General features: G+C 42.6%; 1 protein-coding gene across 2 annotated transcripts in view; it reads left to right on the top strand.

Moving 5' to 3' along the window:
* LOC139747472 (thrombospondin type-1 domain-containing protein 7B-like) overlaps positions 1-23,865 on the top strand; it is a 752,245-nt gene that overhangs the window by 668,489 nt on the left and 59,891 nt on the right. For both annotated transcript variants that reach the window (XM_071659834.1, XM_071659835.1), the window contains one exon: positions 13,584-13,763. In XM_071659834.1, the coding sequence (XP_071515935.1) occupies positions 13,584-13,763 (180 nt within the window). The remainder of the gene's footprint in view (positions 1-13,583; positions 13,764-23,865) is intronic.

Raw genomic sequence — 23,865 nt, 5'->3', positions numbered from 1 at the left:
TCGACACTGATATCCTGATGTAGCCACGTCACCATCTGTCAGCTCCCATTCTTCTAGGGAGCGCTGCCCATGTCGCCGCTGACGTAACAAGCTGTAATAAAAGATTCGTACTTTTTCCTCATTGGTTGCTGCACGCCCGCAAGCGACTGAATACCATCCTGTACAGAAGCCATTAAAGTCACCGGTAAATTTCTATTCTTCCCTGCGATTTATACACAGTTGCTTCGCATTGTTCTATCCGGAGCTTCATTGTCCTTCTTGGTATCTCGGTAAATACATGAGAGTAAGGATAGAGGAACGGACGTAACTAATCGCTCCTCTTGCGTTCGTGCCTACAAGCAACGGTAGGAAATTCTGCTCTTAAACAGGAACATTGTGACGGGGGAAAACAGAACATTATTGGCTTTCGGAGAGAAAGAAACAGAGACCGCATCCTCTTCCCTCATCACTCTATGACTTGGTAGCCAAGTCTTTAAGGAGCGTTGTTGAGCAAAACTCACTATGAATTACGTCCTTAACGAGTTCGGCAACATAGCGTCTGCCTCCTGATTATGCCCCGCCAGCTGCAGTGGTGGAGACTGGGATTCGACACCGCTAGTCCTGGGTGCTGATCGTAAAGAGGTAGAGTGTGTGAGGCAGAGGGAGGGGCACTAGGAGGCTCGAGTCTCCGCTAGTGCTGCGTCGCAATGAGATTTGCATCGAATTACACGCCACTGCGGAATAAGGGATTTATTTTTCCTTTTCGAAACGAAGAAGCTGCTGAGGTAAGGCATTTGTTGAGAGAGAGAGAGAGAGAGAGAGAGAGAGAGAGAGAGAGAGAGAGAGAGAGAGAGAGAGAGAATATAAAGCTGAACACCCTCGTCTTTTTGAAATCAAGGCTATCCGACAGCTGTAATGAATTACGTTTTCAGAGAAAGGCAAATGAATACAAGGGAAAGACAGATCTACGATACACTGAACTACAAATACGAGTCTAATACCAGTAAGTGATTTCTGCCCAAGAAGGACATAGTGTAACCTTCCAAAATCCTGAAAAGATAATTCTCTTAATATTTACTCGGCTCAGACGACGGTGCATGTGATCGTTGTTTCAGCCCATCATGAATTAAATACCTTGGCGTATTTATGAAGAAAATCATTTTCACTTAGCTGTTGTTCGACAGATGGAGGAAACGTCAGAGTTTTGCGTCACATTGCATCTAGCGTTCACTGACCTCTGGTGAGACAAGCTTAGCCCATTTTACCTGAACTATAAGAGGATTTATTTTGAGATCTGTGGCACAGCTTTAGAAACACGTGAATGGCTATGATCTCGATCAGAGATTAAGATAATCATGGTTTCCTCTGGTCATTTTTTATCGTCTAGTCTACCTAGATTACACTAGAAGGTGTACACAAAGGTAATCACGTACGTCACTGACTCATTGTTTTTCCTTAAAACCACCCAGTATAATTCCAAAGTCGAGCGTTCACTGTTGTGTCTCGAGTCTCACCAGCAGTGTTGCGTGACGGGTTTGGTCCCTACACCAGCCAGCAGTGGAGGAGGAGGGGAGGATCTTCTGTGCATGAGCTAACTAGCCTGGCGCTCCACCAGAGCCCAGTCGACTGCCTGCTTCACATGCAGGACGAGAGCATCTTCTGATGGAGGAGGTTTGTTGACGTTTGTTTCGCTCTCGGCAAACACAGCATAATTAATGGTTTGCATTGCCTCTCGCTGACGCCGAAGACTCACGTGCCCTGCGTATGCATTGTTCAGCAAAAGATAACACAGTCTTATCAAATGAGTATCAGCGTACAAGACTGTGCAAAAGACTAGAGGAGTTTATTGAGCATTTTCTTTACTGAAACTTTCGATATTCTTGCGAAATTCTGTATCTTGCCATAACTTACGGGTGCGTGGGATGATCTGTTATACCCACTAGATCATCATATGGGATCAATATTATGTATCTTCTTCAATCTAGGTTTTTCTTTGTTCAAACTTTCACCCAGACCTTCTGATTATGTTGTCACAGGGCAAGAACATCGGTGTAAAGACTTCGACCATCAACACACACACGTAACCCCCGTTACTTGGCATGACACCACACAGTGTGATGGTCGTCATACCGTCCTCATGAACTTGCACAGAGTCACGACACGCCACGATCATTTGGAGTAGCGTTGCTTCCTTGGTGTAGCCGAAGTCACCAGCAACCCTTTCTTTCCCTGTGGATACATCAGCTCTTTGAGACGCCTCAGACGGGAAGATGGCTACACAACAGGCATTGCCTTCCAACCTTTCTTTGGCATTGCCTTCCAGTAGGGATATAAAGACGCTCTCCACTCACCGAAGAGATCCAAGTCTCTGATGTTTCCCTGAACCTCGTACTGTTCTCTGTCCACTAGGACGAAGCCACTGTGGCCTGTATTTGATTACACTACCCGGCTATCAGGTAAGAAAAAAAGAAAAATGGCGACCTTAACTTGGTGTTGAAAGTGTGACTTAAGTCTTCATAAACGTATCTGCAAAATCCATGAATATACTGCAGACGTGGGGCTCCCCAGGATGCTCGCATCTGCACTATAGCATCGATCACTGCTGGGGTGGAGCTCCAACCAAATGAATTTTTCGGAGAGTTATGTCCAGCGAATCCGCCGTATTTGTGGACCTGAGACGGCCAGAATGACCCTGGATAGAACAGACGTTCCTCATTTCATTCGCAGGCGCCTGGAGGGGATCATGTACGTGTCGAGGATGATATCATTCCATTTAGCAGACCTTTACGATAGATCTAAGTGTCACTGAAGTGAGCCACGAATAAGCTTAACAATCCCTGTTGTGGCTAGAACCCCCCCGGATAAGGAGGTCACTGCAGTCATCATCGTGCCATAAGTTACGCTGAAGCCTGTAAACAAATATTCGCTAAAGAAATATCAGTTTCCTCAATACTCTTAAGGTATTCTATCATTCAGCACACCTTCGTTTATTGCTAAGTTTAGGAGAATTGAAAGTAGAGATCTTTAACGTCTTCACTGAAGATCAAACTTATTACGAAATTCCGTTCGTGCTCTGTTTAACTCTTGCCTTTCTTTATCAGCGAAAAACCCATATATAGAGAAATGCCACGGTGAAAGTAAAAAGGCCTGGACGAACCTGAGATATGAGAGACCATTTGTATAAATTTCCTGCTTCTGCTGAAAGAGCTCAGCAAGAGTTACGATTTACCTGTCTTCCCAGAAGCTAATTATATATATATATATATATATATATATATATATATATATATATATATATATATATATATATATATATATATATATATATATATAAAGTGTTAATGATCTAATTCATAATGGAAAATGAAAAAAGTTTCGTAACTTTACGAATGAAATATGAAAAAGTTTAATGAAACACCAAAAATGTGAAATATGTTCTTGTATCACATGGACGAGCTTGACTTCAAAGTATATTTCACGGAACCTGCATTAAAATGTCACTTTTACTAGCAAATGGCTTGGAAATACCGAGTTTAATGACTCCTCCAAAACTGTGTTCCAGTAATGTTGTTCTCTTGCGTTATGAACTCCAGTTATGGATTATTAGAAGCTGTGGAGAATCGCGAATCACTGCTATGAATAAAATCTCATTCCGTTCTGAACTGTCGATGATCAAGTTATGCGGTGTTTTACTCATACAGAAACATATATAATAAGGATCATAATCAGCGTCATATTCACTTATATCACCATCTTCATCACCATGCTGATAAAAGTACCCAAACTACGAGACTGGAAGTACTATTACTTTCCTATATCTTCTGTAGACGTGAAAAACTCAAGGTTTTTCTATACGATAACTGAAACTGGAATCTGTAACTGTACAGTATCGTTCTCCACGTAAACACTGATCGTACGGAGGAACATTCCTGTCTCCCTTTAAAAGTCCTAGTACCCAGTAGATGATGTTCTTTGTTAGTTAGATGGTTAGTTACCTTAGTTACCTAGTCTTTAGACCCTATCATCTACCAGGGTCATCGAGGCTGTCATCATCAAGTTCCAACCAAAAGTCGAAAAGCATTTGTTATCGTCACTTGTTCAGGGTGATTGTGAGGCGACACATCCCTCACTGTGTGTATGTCCCCCGTTGAACATCTCATGACCCCCCCTCATTGGGCACGCGGAAGGGCAGTGGCCTCACTTGGCTCGTCGATTGACTCTTAATCTGCACAAAAGGGATGCAAAAGTCTCTCCTACTAGGTTAAAGGTGACCTGTGAGGAGTATCTGCCAGGCTGGAGAACCAGGAGGGAGATTGAAGACCCAGCCTTGTAGGAGAAAGATGATTCTGATGTTTGAACGTATGCGATTTGGATGATAGTTTACAGTTGAGAGTTTGCACAGCAGTCTTATTCTTCTCTGCCATTAAGGTTGAAAGCTAATTTGCTATCTGCATTGGTTGGCCGGGTATTCATGATACCTTGGACCTAACTCATCTTTGTCATAGAGTTGGATTTTCGAAGAAATTTGTTCAGGGAAATGGAATTCTAATGTATGAAAATGACATCAAGATATTAGTCTTTCATATCTTTAAAAACAATGTCCCCACAATTACTGGTAAACATTTTTTTTTTCTTTGCACACCAAAGGAAAGTTGAGGGTGGGAACTCCGGATTATATAACATTAATTCCTTGTATCCGGTGCAATAAGCCATACATTGGTCAGATGGACTAACACAAGAGAAGCCAGTGTGCCTCTCTGTGTTGGCCAGTGTCTCAACCAACAACCATCTGTCGACTGGAGCCTCTCCTGTACTACAAGAACAAACTTAAGTAACAATGAGATACCAACAGAGTTACTGTGTTTTTAGATAAGTTTCGTTAGATGAAAAGTAAAGCTGTCTCGGTGTTCCAAATGTATATTCTAAAATTAGAATTTCTAACTGTGAAGTGCAGGATTTTTAAATCCTGACTAGAAATTCTTGCCTCTGTTTATGCAAGTCACGTTTTAATGTATTTCAGCAAATGTTACTTAACTTTCATTTCTTTCTTTCTCCGTTATTCACTTTTCGTTGGGCTTTCATGAAATACTTATATCTTATTGAAGTATACCATTTTTAGACTTCATCAGACTGTAGACTCCGCACAGAAGCTCGTAATGTAGATATTACATGTGTATTCTCCTCGCTGCATAGCCTCTGGCGATGGTATGAATGAACACAGACACGTAACCTAATAAAACGGGAGAAGATGTGCTCCAATGTCATACGTTCTGTCCCACCCTACACTACAGTGTCATTGAGAACATCCCCTCCCAAGCGCCACGATTTCAGCACATTCTTTACATTCTGAGAATATTCCCACACCTACACACGCACACACACACACTCTCTCTCTCTCTCTCTCTCTCTCTCTCTCTCTCTCTCTCTCTCTCTCTCTCTCTCTCTCTCTCTCTCTCTCTCTCTCTCTCTCTCTCTCATTACCCTCCGTAAACCTCGGAGAATCTGCTTGCTTGTCGACAAACACTCGTCCTCCACTCCACCTTCCCTGCTGACAGTAGGGCGCAAATATTTGAGCTCTTGTCTCGCCTCTCCATCTGTTGTCCATCCAGCCATATTTCACAGGCCAACTCCCCTGCGCCAAACACCACAACTCTTCATTTTCTTTTGTGTTTTTTTTCTATTTGACGATATTCCCATTTTCTTTCATGTGATTTCGAACGCCTCTACTGTACTTTGTGTTCTGCTTGTTTTGATGTTTTTTTTTTTCTTTCAAAGAAAACATTTGTTTCTCTTGATCTTTATTGTGTTCAATTACTTTTTACTCTCTCTCTCTCTCTCTCTCTCTCTCTCTCTCTCTCTCTCTCTCTCTCTCTCTCTCTCTCTCTCTCTCTCTCTCTCTCTCTCTCTCTTTCTACATTTTCCAGTTTCTTTTTTTTTCGTTCTTACTTAATCTCTCCACTTGCAACGAACACCCCCCCCCCCACACACACTCCTCCTCCCTCGACGAAGCCTACAAGAGATCTAACTACTGTTTTTATTTTCATCTTGTATTATATCTTCCAGATACTTCAAGTTCACGTATATATTTCTTTTCTTATTCAGCGTAATTTTTTTGCTGTGGACTCGCACATTTTACCAATGCTAATATTTAGAGGCACATCGCCTGGCTCGCGGTGCATCGAGTCTCATCCTTCAGTGGAATTAACCTAACTCGTGAGGGATTGAATTCTGCGTTGGGTTAAACCATTGGTTTCTCGTCTTGTGGAATGAGGTGCAGATCTCCATATCGAACAACTCCGTCTTGAACGTACACACAGCACAAAAACGAGCTCTACACCAGTGAACGACAAGTTTCAGAATGATCATCTGTTAACTTAAGAGGTTGGTAGGCTCTCATATTTCTTCGCCCTTGTGTCATATAATATCACTTTGAAGGTGTAAAGATCGTTCTTGTGCTGTGTGTACATGTGTGTAGTGTATGCATTTGAGTGTCACTTTTGTAGATTCTGACGCGAATCTGTTTTTGGTCCCGCCAATTCCCCTCTGCAGCTAGTGTAAGTAAATTGTCCTGTAATTGGAATGAAAGGAGAATTCTGATGTTTTCTGCCACTCCTCTGCATCTTAAATAAGCGTCAAAAAATGTCATTTAGGATTGCAAGTAAGGTAGAGATCTATCAGACAGAATAGTCACAAAATAAATAAGTATAGATACTTAAACCTGGCCCCCCAAAAAATAGAATATACGACTTGGAAAGTGATCAGCTGCTTGAATGATGAGAAAATTCTTGAAATTGAATTCACTTAAGAGTACACGTATATCTTGCCGTAATTTCGAAAGCTATCACCCTTATTTCTGAAATCAAAATTCACTTATCGAGCAGTGAGAGGGATTAAATTACCACGCTGTAGTAACCATTTTAGCCAGCGAACGTCAGTATAAGGCCACATGAGCACATGAGAACGAGGGACGATGAGCTACGTCAGCTTTAGATACTGTGGTGGAGTGGTTACACACAACAGATGAGTGATATACAAGTGGGATGGATACTGCTTGAGTAGGGTTCTGTGGACATTAGGAGGAAAATCAAAGGAGCAGCAAAGAACTAAAACCAAAACAGGATCATGGCGAAACACAAGAGAGAAATTATATATGAAAATACACTCTTTATGAAAACTGGGACGAGAAGAGCTGACAGAATTTTGGAGTGAGAGTAAATATAATGAAGAATGTAGTTCAATTATGTTGGAGTTTCCAGTCACCGACGAAAGTCCACTTCAAGGCCAGGCCTTAGATGAAATATAAAGACGTTAGTGAAACGAAGACAGAAGAGTTATGTAAAAAGTTTCTAGAAATTTAGATGAAGTGAAAAGACCTGTCTTTTAAAGAGCGCAAGTTGTTAGGAAAGACATAAGGGGGCAGAAGAGAATTCCAAAGCTTCGAAGTGTAAGGAGAAAAAGTTATCAAAACGGCCTACCCTTGAGTTGCCACCGGTCACACAGTGATCACATGACGCAGTACCTTAGTCATTATGAAATCAGCAAAAGAAAATGGGAATGAAAAAGAAGCTGGGGACAGTATTGACAGAGACGAATTTTAGGAGCACGTGCAGTCTTGCAGGCGCAGTTAGTGTAAGTGAGAGTCTAGGAGACGAAACAGTAGATATGGGTACTACAGCAGGAAACTGACCAGAAATGTGTCAGATGAACGCTGAGAGAGAAGCGTATGTAAACATAAGAAAGACTCAATCAGTCGTAAAAACAGTGGAAGTGTAAAGCTGGCGGAATATATGCAAACAGCTTTGGAATATGATTTAGGAAGTGTAGGACAATGTATAGATAAAGGATATGCAGTGTAAGCTTTTGTTAGAAAAAGAACCAACTGTCGTAATAGTTATGGGATGAAAAACACAAAAAGGAGGTCTAATAAGACACGAGGAATACATACTTCTGTTTTACTACTTCATGGAAGGCGTGTGGTAGAACGCCCCGAGAAATAGTAACTGTTATTCCAGGGGATTACCAAAATTATTACATTTCAGAGAGAATCGTAGACAGTGAACAAGGCCCTTGAAAGCCAGGACATGCAAATGTTGAAGCTACAGTTGGTTGTTAACACCAAGGGCCAACAGCAAGCCAAATCTAGAATTATCTTAAAAGTAGCTGTTGTAAGAACAGTAGTACGTTGACGATAACTGTGATTACTACTTGCGTGTCACGGGGCGAGAGTTTTACACTCGTGCTGCATGCTAAGACGGAGGATATTTCGGAAACGGGAAGAAACTGATGTAAATTCAAGAAGGCAAGATTTTGAAATAGAATTTTATGGAGGTCATGTGTGGCAAAGAGAAAGCTTGTGCAACTGAAAAAAGTGATATAACAAAGCAGTTGCGGGACCTTTTCTTATGAGGTAAGCGACTTGAACATTGAGGTTTAAAGACCTTAACCGTGAGGGAACAGAAGCAAGAATGTTGAGATGGATATTAGTGATATCGACGAAAAAGGGATAGACAATGTCTACAGCAATCTGCTAGGTGTCAGAGGTATTGCAGAGGAGAAAGGAGCATCTGGAGTGAGGTCGCTGGGACGTGTGTTAATAGATGAGGGAGAAGAATGCCAAGAAAAGTTAAAAGGACGAAAGGATTTTGAAAAAAGAAAGTGTAAACGTAGATGAGAAAGATAGGTAGATGGACACCAGTATGATAAGAGTCGCTGGAAATCCCTGGAAAGAATGCTGGCAAGGAGGAAACTCGCACACTATTCACCTGGAAGATTAAGTGAGAATGATAGAGCCAGAAGAACAAAAACGCGATAAGAAACCGAGACAATCCCAAAGATGCATCGTGTGGAATTAGGAGAGGAGGAAGAGGCAGAAGAAGGAATAACAGATGGTGATGCAAGCAGGAGGTAAGAGGATGTCGAGGAGGACTCTACAAGGGTGGAGGGAAGCCAGTGCCCCAGGGGAGGGAGGCGGCCAAGGTAAATAAAGGGTCGAGAGGGGTTAGTGTGAGGGCAGGAGACTTGGGGGCGACGACCAGTGGAAGGGTGGGACTGGAGACCCCTCGATCCTGTGAAGCTTCCCATTGCTCTTGTACCGGCCTTGTTTGTAACGTATCTTAGAGTGTTAGTCCGCGCCAGGCTGATGTCTTTTCGCATCTGTTATATGAAATGTCCTTCCGTCAGTGATCGTGCGTGGCAGCGCGCTAGCTATAGACACTATTACAGACGATGTATCTGAACTGATTTCCTCAAAAGATAGATTCATCTCCCTGTATCAAGACCATTTCTGTCTTACTGTATGTTATGATTTTATTCTATACATTATTAATTCATAGCCATTTATCCCTTCTTTTTATGCCTTATTTTTTTTTTTTTTTTTTTGTTCTCGTTCTGCAAGCTTAGAGCGGATGTGAGTTTGTTTTTGTGGTGAGTCTGGCAGGGAGGAGGGCGGACCTGGCATGGCTGCTGCTGCCGGCCGTCCTCGCTGCCTCACTGGGAGGTGTTGTCGTACCGGCAAACAAGAGGACCTGTCAGGAAATCTTTTTCACAGCAGAACAACTGAATAGCTTAGAAATTACCAGAGGGAATACCGCCATACATGTGTTGCGGAAACCTGAATTCTTAGGAAATTAACATTAGTACTTACTAAACAGAAATTGAGTGTTGTAATATTGCATTGTCGAAATGCGGCCAGCTATGAATAATTAACTTATTAAGTATGCTTTCTTAATGACGAGGTTCACAGAATTTACCTCATCGGGAAAAAAAGAAAAAATACTACCATCACATGTAACATAATTTGTCTCGAGCAAAGTCTGATTATGTCAGGTTGGAATTTCTTTCCATCTCTATATCACACTAAGTAGTAACTCTATGAAAATATCAGACAATTCTGACTTACCTAAAAGAGTGTCCACGTTCCCTCCGACCGCTTCATAAGCCCTGGCTCAGCCTCATGACAACACGTTGGCCCCTCTGTACCACATCGCCCGATTTCGTCCTATCCCAGACAAGCTTCACACCTTGCATTTTCAGGCCCAAAACACACGTAACATTTTTCATTCTATCCCTCCATCTCGTTCTCGGTCACCCTTTCATCCTTGTTCCCTCCCTTGCTGGTATGAATACCTTTTAATCAGCCTCTCTTCACTCATCCTCTTCATATGTCCAAACCGCTTCAACACGCTCCCCTCAGTTTCTTAGTCATACTCCTCATTCACTTCATTTCCAACACATCTACACTCTCCCGCATCATCTGATCTAAGGCGCACACCATAAGACACCCATGGGACTACGATACCTTCCAACGAATTTTTCCACACATTCCTCAGCACTCAACTTCAATGGCTCCATCTGTGGCCATGTCCACTTCCCAGGTATTTGAAACACAACACTTCTTCCAAGTGGTCTCTATTCTAACTCGCACTCCATCTAACCTGTTTCTATCCCCCTGGTAAGCTTTATAACCTTACTTTTAGCTTCATCAACATTTAGCTTCCTTCTTTCACGCGCTCAGCCAAACACAGACTTCAGATCCTGCAGTTTCTTACTCGAGCGTGCCTCCAAAGCCGTGCCATCAGCAGATAGTCAATAGTTCACCTCTCAAACCTCCCACACCCCCAACATAATCCAAATCCACCCCTTTCTCCAAGACCCTCTCATCTATCTACCGCGATCATCTCATCCATGATTAAGGTAATTAATCACAGGGATATCACCGACCCTTGCCAAAGACCCACATTCACCTGAAGCCACTCACCATCCTTTCTTCCTACTCCCACACACGCCTCTTCACTGGAAAGAAACTTCTCAACGTTTCTAGAAAGCTTCCTCCCACGCCAGATATTCGAAACGCCTTCAGCAGACCATCTTTATCATCCCTGTAATACGATTTCTCCCGAGCCATGAATCCCACATGCAAACCCTTCTCTTTTTTTTTATTATTTCTCACACTGTTTCTGAAAGCTATTACCTGATGCACACATCCTCCACCTCTCGTGAAGCTGCGTACAGTCTCTTCAAAGACCTTATCGCTTCAAAAGAGTCTTCTCTGTCCCTGCGACTGAGTGTTGCGCAGCCTTGGAGATGCGGAGGGAACTGAACAGGAGGTCCTGGGGTTATAACCTAAGGACCATTTTGTGAAAGGGACCCCTGCGGTTGTACAATAGTGTGTATATATATATATATATATATATATATATATATATATATATATATATATATATATATATATATATATATATACAGACACATTTTTTCCTCCACATATATTGCTTGACCCGACCTCTGCTCCAATATCTCCCAGCACGGCAATCTCCCCCACTCTGCTCAGCCGTCTCACATTACTCTTCTCAACTCTTATCAAAACTTCAAGCCTCTCCCGTCATCTGGTGGTGCTCAGCACGAAGCAATATCACCACCTCCCACCCTCACTCCCACCAGGCCCTGGGCTGGGTTGGTGCAATATATTCCCGTCCACGTATGGTGGTTGTACCCTCTCCACTTCTCTGTCTCTAGAGAGTCGGGTGCTGGTCTCCTTTTCATTGTCTTTAAGCCATGTATCCCTCGAGACAAAGACGGGGAACACTTACTCCTCAATCTGTCGTACAGTCTTTGTTCATACGAGCCACAGAACTTGACCCATGGTCTTGCCCAGCATGCTTGGCGGCTGTACGGGAGCCCCAATAGAAGAGGATGGTGAAGTAGTCAGTTAAGCTGAGGAACCCTCGTATTTGTATCAGGATATGATGGGTTCTGCGTTGGTGTTTGCTGGGCCGCGATCCTCACATTTTTCCCCGGGACTCAACACTCCAAGCAGCCAGCATTTCTGGGAACTGCTGAAATATTGCCGAAAGCAAAAAGAAAAAAAAAATAATGATTCTTAAGGTTAAGACTTGTGAACGAGAGGAATTTATACCAACGAAGATTTTATTGATATCTCTAAACCGTTCAGAAATGTGCTGTTCAGGAAATGTTGCGTATGTATTTCGAACATATGCGTCAGAATGTGTCTGTATCGATGGGTAAAGTCTCGTCAAGGAACTTATCTCTCTAAAAAGAAGCCACGTTTCTCTGCTACTGGAAATAGCGCAGCCTTATGCTGCAGGAGCATTTTGGAAAAGGTTTTGGTCATAGCAAATCCCTTTCTCGTAGAAATTGGTCATGGGAGTAATATATATATATATATATATATATATATATATATATATATATATATATATATATATATATATATAATATATATATATATATATATATATATATATATATATATATATATATATATATATATATATATATATATATATATATATATATATAATATATATATATATATATATATATATATATATATATATATATATATATATATATATATATATATATATATATATATAATCCACTACCCAGGGCTTTTTTCCCAGTCTACAATATTCATTTTTCAACCGCAGTTGCATCACGACAGGATGAATGTACCGGGGGAAAAATACTTTGGATTATAAGCCAGTACACCAAAGTCTATATGAATAGATGAAACTCTATTTTCATACTTTTTTTACGAAGACTTGTATTTTATCATTCGGTTCTTCCCAAATGATTTTATTATATTTTGATTACTCAGAAAGAAAGGAAGGTCGCCCAATATACAAGTTCTTCATGGTACTGAATTTCTCGATATAAATTCCTTATCAATTACTTCATCTAATTATGTGTCATCTGTTGATACGAAACTGGAAATTTGGTATAATAATCCCTGATTATCATCCCTAGTAGTGAACATAATCATTGCGTATAATCATCCTATTATTCTGTTATCTGATAATATGTGTCTAATTTCCCATTAAAGCCTAAACATATGGCTGCCACCACCTGAAATGAGTGTGGTTTGTCTACCGCCTGACCAGGAGTTTGCTTTGTATACCACTTGAGGATGGTGTAGCCTGTGTACCACCTGACGCGAGGTATAGCTTATATACCACCAGACGAGGTAGTATTTTGTATACTACCTGACGAAGGTGTTCCTTGTATACCACCTGACTGAGGTGTGGCGTGTGTACCACCTGACGAAGGTCTTCCTTGTATACCACCTGACAGAGGTGTAGCTTGTGAACCACCTGACGAAGGTCTTCCTTGTATACCACCTGACAGAGGTGTAGCTTGTGTATTCCCTGACGAAGGTGTTCCTTGTATACCACCTGACATGAGTGTAGCTTGTGAACCACCTGACAAAGGTGTTCCTTGTATACCACCTGACATGAGTGTAGAGTGTGTACCACCTGACGAAGGTCTTCCTTGTATACGACCTGACATGAGTGTAGCTTGTGAACCACCTGACGAAGGTCTTCCTTGTATACTACGTGACAGAGGTGTGGCTTGTGTACCACCTGACGAAGGTCTTCCTTGTATACTGCTTGACAGAGGTGTGGCTTTTGTATTCCCTGACGAAGGTGTTCCTTGTATGCCACCTAACGTGAGTGTAACTTGCGTACTACCTGACGAAGGTCTTCCTTGTATACTTCCTGACGTGGGTGTGGCTTGTAGACTACTGACGGGTGTATGATATCACAGTTACTCATCAGTACCATCTCTTCTTCTTCCTTCTGCAGGTACCAGTGGGTCAGCTCAGCCTGGGGCGCCTGTGTAGCCTCGGTGGGCCAGGAAGAAGCGGTCGTGCAGTGCGGCGGGGGCGTGCAGACGCGTCAGCTCACGTGCGTCCGTGCCGCTGACCACGTGCCCGTCCTGGATGAGCTGTGCGTGCACGTGGAGCCACCGCCACGTGTCCAGAGGTCAGTAGCAAAGCCTATTCATGTACTCAGGGTGTCAGACAAAGGCGGCTGGAAATGACAAGGGTTCATCCACGCAGAAGTTTGACACTAAATCCATTATTGCCTCGCCTGTCTTTGCTGCGATACCAATTTTATTTTATCTTTTTCATGTGAGCATTGACGACACGGGCAACTGAAAATCCTGATCAAAACCATTTCATATGTATATATATATATATATATATATATATATATATATATATATATATATATATATATATATATATATATATATATATATATTGGAAATGATCACAATTTTGCGCGTGATCAAGATATTCCTATGAGTCCACGGGGAAAATGAAACACGATAAGTCCCCAAATTCACTTTCGTGTAATAATCACATCATCAGGGGAGACACAAGAGAAAAATAAGTCAGTTGATATACATCGAAGAGACGAAGCGAGGACGCCATTTGGTAAACATGTGATTGTCCAAGATCACATGTTTACCGAATTGCGTCCTAGCTTCGCCTCTTCGATGTATATCAACTGACATATTTCTCTCTTGTGTCTCCCCTGATGATGTGATTATTACACGAAATTGCACTTGGGAACTTATCGTGTTTCAGTTTCCACGTGGACTCATAGGAATATATATATATATATATATATATATATATATATATATATATATATATATATATATATATATATATATATATATATATATATACCCTAGCCTGAGTAAGGTACCCATTTTATCGACTACGCCTTAAGAAAGGATGAACAACTAGGTTAACTGTGGACTGGCTGCAGCGATCAGGGTTCGAACCGATGCGGACTCATCATCCGGGCGGCCCGTAAATGCTTCATGGTCAGCAACGCTAAGCGTCACACGAGCGCTACATTTCTGTTCAGTCCCACGTTGGTACTTAATCCAGGTCTCTTGGTGCTGATTTCTAAGACATTACACCGTCACGGTTATGGGTTCGTTGCAGCACAGGAGGTGCCTTTGCTCCTGGCTCTGGTCAGGCCTGACCTTATCGAGAGGATTTGACCCAGTTGCCTGATAGATAAGGTCAGCTTATAGATGTGTCTCCTACATTTTGCCTTCACTGAACATATTTTTGTCTATATATATATCACATTTTCAGAGGATCCGTCATTGTAAAGGGTTGATTCTCATGATAAAATATTTTCTTTTCGAAATAGGAATGGGAACGGAAAATGGGATGCATTTTTTTCCAGAGAGAGAGAGAGAGGAAAAAAAAAATAGTGGAACAAGGGAACATTATTAGATTATGCCAAACTGATCGATTTCCAACGCCCTCGGGCCGCTGTCAACGGGACAAAGTGAGTCAGAATTTTCAGCAGACTGGCCTGTGCCACACGACCTACATCCAGCAATATATTCTGACACGTTAATATCTAACTCATTCAACTTGTTATTGCGGGTAACTTTGAATCTTTTCCTTACGTATCAATTTTGTATAGAAAAAAAGATATATATATATATATATATATATATATATATATATATATATATATATATATATATATATATATATATATATATATATATATATTCCTATGAGTCCTCGGGTAAAATGAAACACGAAAAGTTCCCAAGTGCACTTTCGTGTCATAATCACATCATCAGTGAAGACACAAGAGAGAAATATAACAGTCAGTTGATATACATTGAGGAGATCACTCGCAAAGTTGTGATCCTTTCCAATATATATATATATATATATATATATGTATATATATATATATATATATATATATATATATATATATATATATATATATATATATATATATATATATATACTCCCACACACGCACATGTACATACATACACATACATAGACACAGTGCCTGGTCTATAAAGATTGATTTTGGACGGCTGGAATCAAGTGCGATGTTGGGATTTAAATATCTTTGTTAAGTATTGGCACCTGATGAGGTGGATTGTCTCCAAGAAAATGTCGTGTCACATGTATAGAAAAATCACATGTTAGATAGAAGTGAATGAACCCCTACTGAAGTGCTATTTCACCTTTATATATACACATGTACATATTCATACTTGCTTGCCTTCATCCATTTCTGGCGCTACCTCGCCCCACAGGAAACAGCCTTGATTAGGGCCTCAGTTTCCCGTGCCATCTTAGCTAACACAAAAGAAAAAAACACTGCAGACATGGCTACTGGACATGTCATATATCTGTACGTGATCAGACGTACATGAAGCTACGAGAGAAGGAACGAAGGAACAACCAGTGTTTCACTCAGGGGTTCACGCATTCCCCTCACCCATGACTCATACAGCCATAAAGTGACACTTCACGGATGTACGCATCTCCAGAATCACACAGACGCACTACTATTTATAAGTGCTTATGACGACCCTACTTACAATCACCGAGAATCCTAGACAAAATATAGTGCGAAAACGAGACAAAAATCGTTACTGCCAAAAGGTGTTCCCTTGGACGAAAGCATGATTAAGGTCATTGAACTGGTGCGTCCCCTTGAGTGACCTTCTAATCGTTGCAGAAGACACACACACACACACACACACACACACACACACGATGACTCTTCCACGCAAGCTGTCCCTACCTGCTTGCATCTCATCCACTCTGGAAATAAAACAGGCACTTTACTTATCTCTTTGGCCTTGTCGCTTTCAGTATCAGATATTCTCTAGTGGGTATAACGATCCCACATTCCGCTTTCCCACGTGTAAATATCCGTTATAGCGCGCCCGAGGTCGTCACATTCATTGAGGAGGCAGCCACCCAGGGCAAATACAAAATGCATCCCCAGTGCCGGCGACTCTCCCCTTAGGGAGGCGGACTAGCCACTGGTATCGGTGGCCTTTGGCAGTGCGGTCGCGTGTTCCTGCCTCGAAACAGGAGCGTCTGGCACCAGAGGGAGGAGAGAGAGAGAGAGAGAGAGAGAGAGAGAGAGAGAGAGAGAGAGAGAGAGAGAGAGAGAGAGAGTCCCAAGAACAATCCCTTTGTCACACCGGCTCAACACAGACACACACACACACACACACACACACACGCACAATGGTAGCAACTTGTCCTCCTGGAGTGGAACTCAAAACTGGGTCATATTGCTGCGAGCCTTATGAGACTCGCAATGGTTCCAGTACATTATTCTGGCAGTATTACTGTGGTGGTTATCCCGCACAACAGCTGAGGAAGGTTATGGAGGGGAGGAGCCGTTGTGTGCTTCTTGAACGCTGGCCTGCCGTATTGTTCTAACGTGACCTCAAACGCTTTGAGGGTTACTGGAGCATGAAGAGCTCGGGCCACATTCCTGAAAGACGGGAAAACGAAGCGCATGACTGCGCTTGTGTATCAACCGGATGATGATGATGATGATGATGATGATATTCAGCCGAGTGTGGTGCTGGAAATGATAGAGGGTTAGATGGAATGTCCGGTGGTAGCCTGGAAGATATTATGTGCTACATTTACTATCTAAACTCTTGTTAGCGTATGCCCCGCCGAGGAGGGGAAAAGGATTATTTGCGAGCGCGGGACTGAATGATTAAGACTAACACATTTGAGTTTAATATGGATGGTAGATATTGTGTGGTTCCTCTTTAGGGTATTGAGTGAACAGGGTGAGTCTTCCTATGTGCTTAATCGATGCTATTTTTTTCCTTGAAGGTACTGTGTGCGCAGCTGCTAACGTTTATGATAGATCTGCACAGCTTGTGATGCCTGGAGATGTCAGAGGAGGTCTACTGACTTCATACTGTGGGTCAAATAGACCTTCTTTAGTTGTCCTGTGTAGCTTTTAATCCTGAGGGGTCTTGATAGATCTACTGATGCTTGCACAAATGGTTTGTTGAATAGATTTAACATGCCAGTCAGACCCTTTAAGTATGGTGTTTACTACACACACACACACACACTGCATCAACATTAAGATCTGACGTACGTAGTTTAGATGCGAGCAGCTTCTAGGAAGAAGCCTTTTGGACCTCATTCTCATCTATCTCTTGTCGTCCCCGTCCACCACACGCATCTATTTTTACGTAAGTCCTTGTTTTCCACCTGGAGGAGAAAGAGGCTACAGGTGTCTGACCGTCTCCTGTCCCCGGCGTGAAGGTACAGGAGGAGGGTATAGGTGTGTCTCTCTGCCTCCTGTCCCTAGCATGACGATACAGGAGGAGAGTACAGATGTCTGTCTGTCTCCGGCGCGATCGTACTAAAAGAGGCTATAGGTAAGTGTCTGTCCTTCTGCTCCCGGTATGATGTTGTGAAAGAAAGTCCTCCTTGATATCAAGCATATATTTGTCTGCTCTTATGGCACGTACTAACCTGGAAAGATATCTTTTATAACCTCATTTTGATCAAGTTATCTTCGCCGCCACTTACAAAAGAATTCTAAGACTGTCACTTTAAAGACATGGAAGGTGATTGTTAATCTAAAGGTGAGAGAAATTTTACTTTTAGCATGTCTGAACATAGTGAAATACAATTACCTGGCGAGGAGACTCAGAGACCTAGATGTGTTTAGGTTGGAGATCCAAATTCATGCTTATTTGACGTAGAAAACGTAGGCCTTATTGCTCATTAATTTTGCAATTAGCTGGACAAAAGACTACGAGACCAAAACTGATATTAGATTCATTTCTTTCATTTCTGTCATGCTGTTCTTTGTGAATATTTTTCTTTCTCTGATTTTTAGTGTGCCTCTATTCAATTCTGGAGGAAAGAAAAAAAATACGGGGACAGAATTACGCTGTTTTTTCTTGACCGAGTTTGAATACTGAGGAAAAGACCATCGCTACCATGAAGACCAAGGACAGAATTCAATTACCCTCCCACGTACGACCGTGAGGAGTGAGAATGGGTTCTCCTATATGAATAAAACATTTGCTCCTTAAGGTCAATGAACACCATCTGCAGTTCTGCTAATTACCGGTCTCGACTTGTTTCACTACACACACACACACACACACACACACACACACACACACACACACACACACACACACACATATATATATATATATATATATATATATATATATATATATATATATATATATATATATATATATATATATATATATATTACGACCAGAAAACGTTTAAAGTGAAGATCTATGCCAGGGTAAACGAACAGAGCGGCACACTTGCTCGAAGCAGTACCGATCCCTCTTGTCTCGACAGGCAGAGGTCGAGAGCTCGGTACTGCTTCGATCACGAGTGCACCGGGGATTCGGAGCTTCATGTGTGTCTGTGTGTCTCAGGACCCGTGTCCACGACAGTATGTTTGAAACTGTGAGTTCGTGTTGTGTTACCTCCTGCTGGAGTACTTATACTTCGAACCCCTTTGATTTGATAATAGTGTCCAGCGACTCTAATATTCATCGTTAGGTAGTGACGAGGTGATAACTACTGAAAGACGGCCTATTCGTTAAGTGTCTAACGGTGTGGTTGTGAGCTTCGTCAGACTCCATCTTTCCCAGTGTTCTGGTCAGTGTTCAGTTCATGTTGGATGGGAAGACGTGTACGTGTGTGTATGTGTTTATGTAAAGGGTATGTCTGTGTTATCATTCGTGAGATCGAGTGATTGTGTTTGTGCAATTGCTTTTCTTTGTGAGTATTCGTAATTTTGGGTGTGTCTAAGTGTATGTGTGTGTTTGTGAGATAGTGTATGTATAGATTTTTGTGTGTTTCTGAGTACGTTTGTATGTACGGGATTGTGTTTGTGCTTGTGTGTGTGTGTGTGTGTGTGTGTGTGTGTGTGTGTGTGTGTGTGTGTGTGTGTTCATGCATATATGTATGTGTATTTATGCAATCGAACATGTGTATTCATTTATGTACATTTTAATCTTCCTTTCTATTGCCCTTGTCTTTGTTTATGTATCCCTTTTGTATATGTCTACGTACGTGCACATGCATAGAATATATATATATATATATATATATATATATATATATATATATATATATATATATATATATATATATATATAATCGGGTCCTGAACATGCAGGAGGGTGAGGGGCGGGCAAGGAATAGAGTGAATTGGATCAATGTGCTATACCGGGGTTGACGTGCTGTCAGTGGATTGAATCAGGGCATGTGAAGCGTCTGGGGTAAACCATGGAAAGTTGTGTGGGGCCTGGATGTGGAAAGGGAGCTGTGGTTTCGGGCATTATTGCATGACAGCTAGAGACTGAGTGTGGACGAATGGGGCCTTTGTTGTCTTTTCCTAGCGCTACCTCGCACACATGAGGGGGGGAGGGGGATGGTATTCCATGTGTGGCGAGGTGGCGATGGGAATGAATAAAGGCAGACAGTGTGAATTGTGTGCATGGGTATATATGTATGTGTCTGTGTGTGTATATATATGTGTACATTGAGATGTATAAGTATGTATATTTGCGTGTGTGGACGTGTATGTATATACATGTGTATGGGGGTGGGTTGGGGCATTTCTTTCGTCTGTTTCCTTGCGCTACCTCGCAAACGCTGGAGACAGCGACAAAGCAAAACAAATAGATATAGAATATATATAATATATCTATAATTTCATTATCTCTAATATCTCAGCCTATCTCTATCCGTAATCTCCCTCCCACTCAACCAGAGATAAACCAGTACACCCTCGGCCGTATTAACGATTCTGCGCATCTTGCCTGGCTGTCAGGCAAGTCATCACTACGGGCCGAACGTGGTATAAATTCAGGCAGGGGAAAACTGTATTCCGGAGCCAAGTTGAGGAAACTCGTTTACAGCAAGTTTGGCCCCGTGCAGACACGAGCGAGGAGCCATTTGCCTCAAAGGAGCTCGCCAAGTAACAAGGTGCTTGCTGGAGGTTGGGGAAGGAGGGTGTGGGTGGAGACCGGGGGAGGTCGCCCAGTTGGTGCAGAATAACAAGAATTTTGCCCGCTACACCACCGAGGAGGCGCCGCCACCCGCTAACTTTTGTCATCTAGAATAAAAGAGGATTGTTTGAAAGAGGTTCAGCTGAGCACATCATCTATTACGGTCTTGGAGGAGATAAAGATCAGGACACGGTTCTCAGTGGCCGGTACGGAAGAGGAACACACACACACACACACACACACACACACACACACACACACACACACACTTCCTCCTCTCTTCCTGACCCCACACACCCACTTCCTCCTCTCCTCCTGACCCCACACACCCACTTCCTCCTCTCCTCCTGACCCCACACACCCACTTCCTCCTCTCCTCCTAACCCCACACACCCACTTCCTCCTCTCCTCCTAACCAGACACACCAACTTCCTCCTCTCTTCCTGACCCCACACACCCACTTCCTCCTCTCCTCCTAACCCCACACACCAACTTCCTCCTCTCTTCCTGACCCCGCACACCCACTTCCTCCTCTCTTCCTAACCCCACACACCCACTTCCTCCTCCCTTCCTGACCCCACACACCAACTTCCTCCTCTCCTCCTGACCCCACACACCCACTTCCTCCTCCCTTCCTGACCCCACACACCCGCTTCCTCCTCTCCTCCTGACCCCACACACCCACTTCCTCCTCTCTTCCTGACCCCACACACCCACTTCCTTCTCTCCTCCTAACCCCACACACCCACTTCCTCCTCTCCTCCTAACCCCACACACCCACTTCCTCCTCTCCTCCTAACGCCACACACCCACTTCCTCCTCTCCTCCTAACGCCACACACCCACTTCCTCCTCCCTTCCTGACCCCACACACCCGCTTCCTCCTCTCCTCCTGACCCCACACACCCACCTAGAAAAAAAAAATAATGGGTGATTGGTGGTGCCTTGTCCTGAGAGTTGTTTCATAAAATAGAATTGGGATTTATGTACCTAACGTCCATTGCTAACTGCGGGCGCGCGTGTGAAATGAAAATTGCAGTTATTTCCAGCAATCATCAGAGCGTGAAGCCTTATATCATATATATATAACTATTTTTTTTTTTCATAGTTTGTGGGAATTTTTTTTCATGTCTGTGTGTGTGTGTTTCAGATTATTTAGTTGTTTTTGTGGACGTAGCGAAATGGATTTATGAAATTTTGGGCGGCCTTATTGCAATGGTTGGTGCCGGGGTATTTTTGTTTACAGTTGTCACTGACGGATTCATCAAACAAAAGGGTTGTGTACCCACTGCCAACAGACGACACATTGTTTGATCCATTCGAAACTATAGACGTAAGAGAATGTCATTATGAACCCCTTGTGGACGTGTTTGAAAGCGTTATACCACTCTTTTTCATTTTCGTGATGACTTTTCAACGCATTTCGTACAGTCGCACAGTGTGTACAGAGTCTACCCGTACTGGTGCATCGCTAGACACGTTAAATAAGTGTCGTGTTCTCTACTAAGTGTATAACTGTACGGTGGGTATAGCACGGGAGTAACTGATCGTTTTCAGCCACGTAACACAGTGTAACCACACTGTGACTCTTCTACCCAGTGCACCCTATACACGTAAAATCCAAGTCCAACCGAGAAAATACATACACTCCTCTTTTTACATGGCATTACTTAACAGTGTAAATGTGTAAAATACCTTGTCCAACTGTATATGAAAACGGGAGGTGTTTATGCTTGCGATTTGGAACTCATCCGTATCGTTAGTGGAATGTAAACTACCAATTGGAAACCATTCGTCTACCAGGCTACCCTTCGCGGTTTAGCAAACAAGAGCGACGGGTTCTCTCATGGGGGTGTGGCACCATCGTCTCCAGACGTGTGGTCGCTCTTCGTCTCGAGCATTCTCCTCGTCGCTACGGGCATTGCATACCATCCATCCTCTTCCACATCATTGTCGTGTAGGCTTTGATATCACACTATTTTCCTTATTTCACAAGCCATTTCGTGTGCTGAATCTCTCCCTGCCTAGTGTGTGTATGTGCCTCATAACTCACCTGTCTTGTATGCTGGGAAGCACTCATCATCACACACTTGGGGTAAATCTTAAGGACTCGTAGAATTAAGGACTCTTGGACACCTGATTGCCTCGGTGTTAATGGATTTTCCTACGTTATTTGTACGTTTTTTTTTTTTTTTTTGTCTCCTTCAATTACATACATACATTATTACGTCCCGGCAAAACATAGTGTCATGATCCATGTGCCTTATAGCGTTAGCATCCAGTTTGGGGTTAGTGGGTCAAAGATCAGAAATATCATAAAGGCCCACTGTGTGCGTGCGCATGTGTGTGTGTGTGTGTGTGTGATTACTATTTGTGTGTTAACAGGGAAGAGTTTTACACTCATGTTACCCCATCTCTTAACCTTGTGTATATGTAAAATGTCTTATATGTACGCACACACACCTGCTTGAGATCGCACTACAGGACCTGTCGCTTACACCGCGAGAGATCCGTTTATTTTTTTCATTCTTCTGCTTTTGATTAACCCCTTCTTCACAAAGTCCTACACCTTCAAGAATGCGCCACACCCAGTAGCAGGGAAACAAGACTCCTTTGACTCGAGAAATTCTTCGAGGAGGCAATATGTCTTGTGTGCTGAGGTTAGAGGGTATCTGAAATGTGGCGGAGAGGACGGGTGTTGGAGGAGGAGCAGGAGGAGGACGGGTGTTGGAGGAGGAGGAGCAGCATCCCGCGCCTCACCGCAGGCGTTGACGGCTCCTGCTTATTGTGAGGGAATTTTGCTGGAGGGTTGTTTGCTTTTCATTAAGTGCGGGATACGAGGCGGGTGCTGGAGGCCTCGCGAGACTTGCTGCTGCAGCTGCTGCTCCTGCTCCTCCTCCTGCTGTTGTTGTTGTTGGTGGTGGTGGTGCGGTGGAGTGGTGGCCTCGCGAGACTTGCTGCAGCCAATGTTGTTGTTGTTGATGGAGGATATGTATATACACACACGTATATATATATATATATATATATATATATATATATATATATATATATATATATATATATATATATATATATATATATATATATATAACAATATATACATACAACAATGTTGTATGGTTGCGAGGCGTGGGCTATGGATAGAGTTGTGCGCAGGAGGATGGATGTGCTGGAATTGAGATGTTTGAGGACAATGTGTGGTGTGAGGTGGTTTGATCGAGTAAGTAACGTAAGGGTAAGAGAG

The sequence above is a fragment of the Panulirus ornatus genome, chromosome 68 (assembly GCF_036320965.1).
Source record: "Panulirus ornatus isolate Po-2019 chromosome 68, ASM3632096v1, whole genome shotgun sequence".
NCBI classification, from domain to species: domain Eukaryota; kingdom Metazoa; phylum Arthropoda; class Malacostraca; order Decapoda; family Palinuridae; genus Panulirus; species Panulirus ornatus.
This window is presented reverse-complemented; position numbering and strand designations above follow the sequence as displayed.